The 3,688-nt window shown below is 42.0% G+C and overlaps 1 protein-coding gene across 3 annotated transcripts in view; it reads left to right on the forward strand.

Annotated features, from left to right (window-relative positions):
• The first annotated feature begins 387 nt into the window (after positions 1-387).
• The window catches only part of myrf (myelin regulatory factor), an 86,499-nt gene continuing 83,198 nt past the window's right edge, over positions 388-3,688 (forward strand). For all 3 annotated transcript variants that reach the window (XM_064929093.1, XM_064929094.1, XM_064929096.1), the window contains exon 1: positions 388-1,041. In XM_064929093.1, coding sequence (XP_064785165.1) covers positions 996-1,041 — 46 coding nt within the window. In that variant the 5' untranslated portion in view covers positions 388-995. The remainder of the gene's footprint in view (positions 1,042-3,688) is intronic.

The following is a 3,688-nucleotide window of genomic DNA, read 5'->3' on the forward strand; positions in this document are numbered from 1 at the left end:
ACACACACACTCACTGCAGTCCAACAAAAATCTATGTGATGACGTTGAATCAACGTGGAAAACGAAATGGATTTGCAAAACTCGTCAACATAATGGCATGTGTTCTGTTCCTCGGCCGTCATCGGGAAGAAAAAAAAACATCTTAACTGACTTGCCTAGTTAAATAAAGGTCAAATAAAAAAATATGTACAATTAATTTCGTATTTTTGTCACGTGAATCTCCCAAAAAAATCTACAAAATATTTCACAATGTCATTGGTTTTATGTTAAAAGTTTCGTTCCTTGACAACTCAATCAAATGTAAATCCAAAGTGAACTGACGTCCGTGCCCAGTGGGCTGGCTCTGTGGTAGGTCATCCAGGGAGGGCAGGAGACGACGTAGGGGAGGGCATCTACAAGGAGCGGAGGAAATCCAGTGCTCGACATTACCTATGGTAAAAGTTTCCCCGGGGAATCCAACTTCGGTATATATCGCTAATATCAATGAGACAACGAAATATATAAAAGAAAAATCGAACAAAATCGAAGAATTACTCTGGGACAATAGATAATGATGGATGGATAGTTTTCTAACGCGGAATTTCCCGTTGTGCGACTTTCCTATGACTATTTCTCATTAGGGCCACCACTGAATGAAGAAATAATGCTTCCTGTTGTCTCTTACGTGGATAGTTGTTGTGTTTAACAACGCTAATTTTGGAAGCGTTGACGCGTTTATCGAATATGAGCCTATTTATAGGGGACTGGAATAAGTTTGTCAGGTATTAGCTGTTGCAACCGGGTAGGAATCTCTCTTCTCCCCGAAGAGTGGATGTATGTGAGATGATAATTCCACATTAGGACTATAGTTGCCAAAAAGCAGAGACATTTAGACACACCGCTGGTCCGGACTACGGTATGTATCTGTGAGTTGACCCGATATATAACGGCAACTGTTTCGGCCGTATTCATACGGAGGGGGTCGTTAATGGAGCTTCATAGTGGGACCCGCTAGGATGGACGTGGTTGATGAAACCGAAGCGTTACAGAGATTTTTTGAAGGTAAGAACAATAAACATTTATGTATAATATAGGCTATGTCTATGGGGTTGTGTTTACATTTAAATGTGCGTTGGAAACGAAATAAGGGCCCGGGTTGCACCTTAATGAATCGTACCTTTGTCACCAGAACGCACACACCTGGTTTGGAATATTCTTATCAAAAGATAACATTTGTGGAATACATTTGAGAGATGGTTGTTTTTCCCATTCTCTTTTAAAAATGTTCTCCCAATATTATATATCTTAGAGCCAAGGGTAATTATAATGCTTTATACTGTATATACACGTAGCTATGGTTAGTACAGTGTGTTGTAGCTAGGGTTCTCCCAATATCATATATCATATAGCCAAGGGTAATGATAATGCTGTATATACTCGTTGCTATGGTTACTACAGTGTGTATGTACTATAATGTAGTTACTTTATGTTCAGCAGTGATCATGGATGACTTTCTCGACTTGATTTTTATTGAGTTTCGTTTTTACAGGGACAATGCACATTAATCAACATTACATTGTCCCAGTTTTAGCCAACTGGCTTATTTACAACTGCCGTCCCTGGACAGGTTATTATCAGAGCTGATAGTTTAAACATGAAGAAGAGAGAGTATTGATTGTAGCCTAGATAAGAATGTTCTTGGGACCTTTGACCCTTGATTTGGCCCCTAAGGCAATAGGGGGAAAAAGGCTCTTGAAGATGAATTATTGGCATCCCACAAATAACTTTGAAATAGAAAGATAAAACCAAAACAAGACGTGAGGATGATAAGTAGGATTGTAGGAGTTGGAAGATGGAGATAATTGTGAGTTCTGAGGAAACAAGGGGGGGGGGGGTTGTATGCCCGCATTAAGATAAATTACCTGACTGTAGCATTTTTAGTTGGCCCAAACTGAGCTCCAACATGAGAAAATGTAATTGCTCAATTTGTCTCATATGTAATTAGTACACTGTAGCTGGTCCCTAATAGGTTAGTACACTGTAGCTGGTCCCTAATAGGTTAGTACACTGTAGCTGGTCCCTAATAACCTATTAGCTGATGTATTTGACACACATTGACATACATTATTACATTGTGCATGCTAGTTTACCGTATACAGTCATTATTACATTGTGCATGCTAGTTTACCCTATACAGTCATTATTACATTGTGCATGCTAGTTTACCCTATACAGTCATTATTACATTGTGCATGCTAGTTTACCCTATACAGTCATTATTACATTGTGCATGCTAGTTTACCCTATACAGTCATTATGACATTGTGCATGCTAGTTTACCCTATACAGTCATTATTACATTGTGCATGCTAGTTTACCCTATACAGTCATTATTACATTGTGCATGCTAGTTTACTGTATACAGTCATTATTACATTGTGCATGCTAGTTTACCGTATACAGTCATTATTATTCAACATGTCCTCACCTGGGATTTGAACTCACAACTTCTCGGTTCACGGCATTCCTAAATTCCTGCTACGCCGCCATGACTGTGTCAATGACTGATTACACCTGTATTGCTACACTTTGCACTTCAAAGTAAATCTCAGCTCTTTTAAAAGTACACTCAAGAAAAACAATTTTATTTATCATAGTTATTTAACCTATTAGGGACCAGCTACAGTGTCTGTGTCTCAAATGCCTCTTGACCCAGATTGTGATTTATAATGGGCCGTTTCTGGATTGCGTAAACAAGCACAGTGAATTGTGTGATGGTGTGGATACAGGTGGTGTTACAAATCCAACAACTACAAGTGTGCTTGTTGTTGTTCCTCAGCGGCACAGCTACAGCTAGGAAACCTACAAAACAACCTTATAGTTGAACACTCTTCTTAGAGTCTTAAAAGACATGGAAATGACATAGGAACTGTGGACACTTTGGAGAGGTGTGTGTGGCCACTAGGAGACTCCTATTAGTAGGGTGTGGCAGGCAGCGCAGCGTTGGGTCACTAACCGCTGGTTCGAATCCCAGAGCCGGCAAGGTGGAAAAATCTGCCGTTCTGACCTTGAGCCGGGCAGTTAACACCCTAAACAACAACTGTTCCTTGGGCAGCCCCCCCCCGCACCTCTCTGATTCAGAGGGGTTGGGTTAAATGTGGAAGACATGTTTCGGTTGAATGAATTTAGTTGTGCAACTGACTAGGTACCCCCTGTCCCATTCTCTAGTCCTCTCACACAAACCCTTCTCGTTTTCTGCTCTTTTGTTGCACCGACCCCACGTTTTCTGCTCTGTTGTTGCACCTACCCCACGTTTTCTGCTCTGTTGTTGCACCTACCCCACGTTTTCTGCTCTGTTGTTGCACCGACCCCACGTTTTCTGCTCTGTTGTTGCACCGACCCCACGTTTTCTGCTCTGTTGTTGCACCGACCCCACGTTTTCTGCTCTTTTGTTGCACCGACCCCACGTTTTCTGCTCTGTTGTTGCACCGACCCCACGTTTTCTGCTCTGTTGTTGCACCGACCCCACGTTTTCTGCTCTGTTGTTGCACCGACCCCACGTTTTCTGCTCTGTTGTTGCACCGACCCCACGTTTTCTGCTCTGTTGTTGCACCGACCCCACGTTTTCTGCTCTGTTGCACCGACCCCACGTTTTCTGCTCTGTTGTTGCACCGACCCCACGTTTTCTGCTCTGTTGTTGCACCGACCC

Source organism: Oncorhynchus masou, chromosome 22 (assembly GCF_036934945.1).
Source record: "Oncorhynchus masou masou isolate Uvic2021 chromosome 22, UVic_Omas_1.1, whole genome shotgun sequence".
NCBI classification, from domain to species: domain Eukaryota; kingdom Metazoa; phylum Chordata; class Actinopteri; order Salmoniformes; family Salmonidae; genus Oncorhynchus; species Oncorhynchus masou.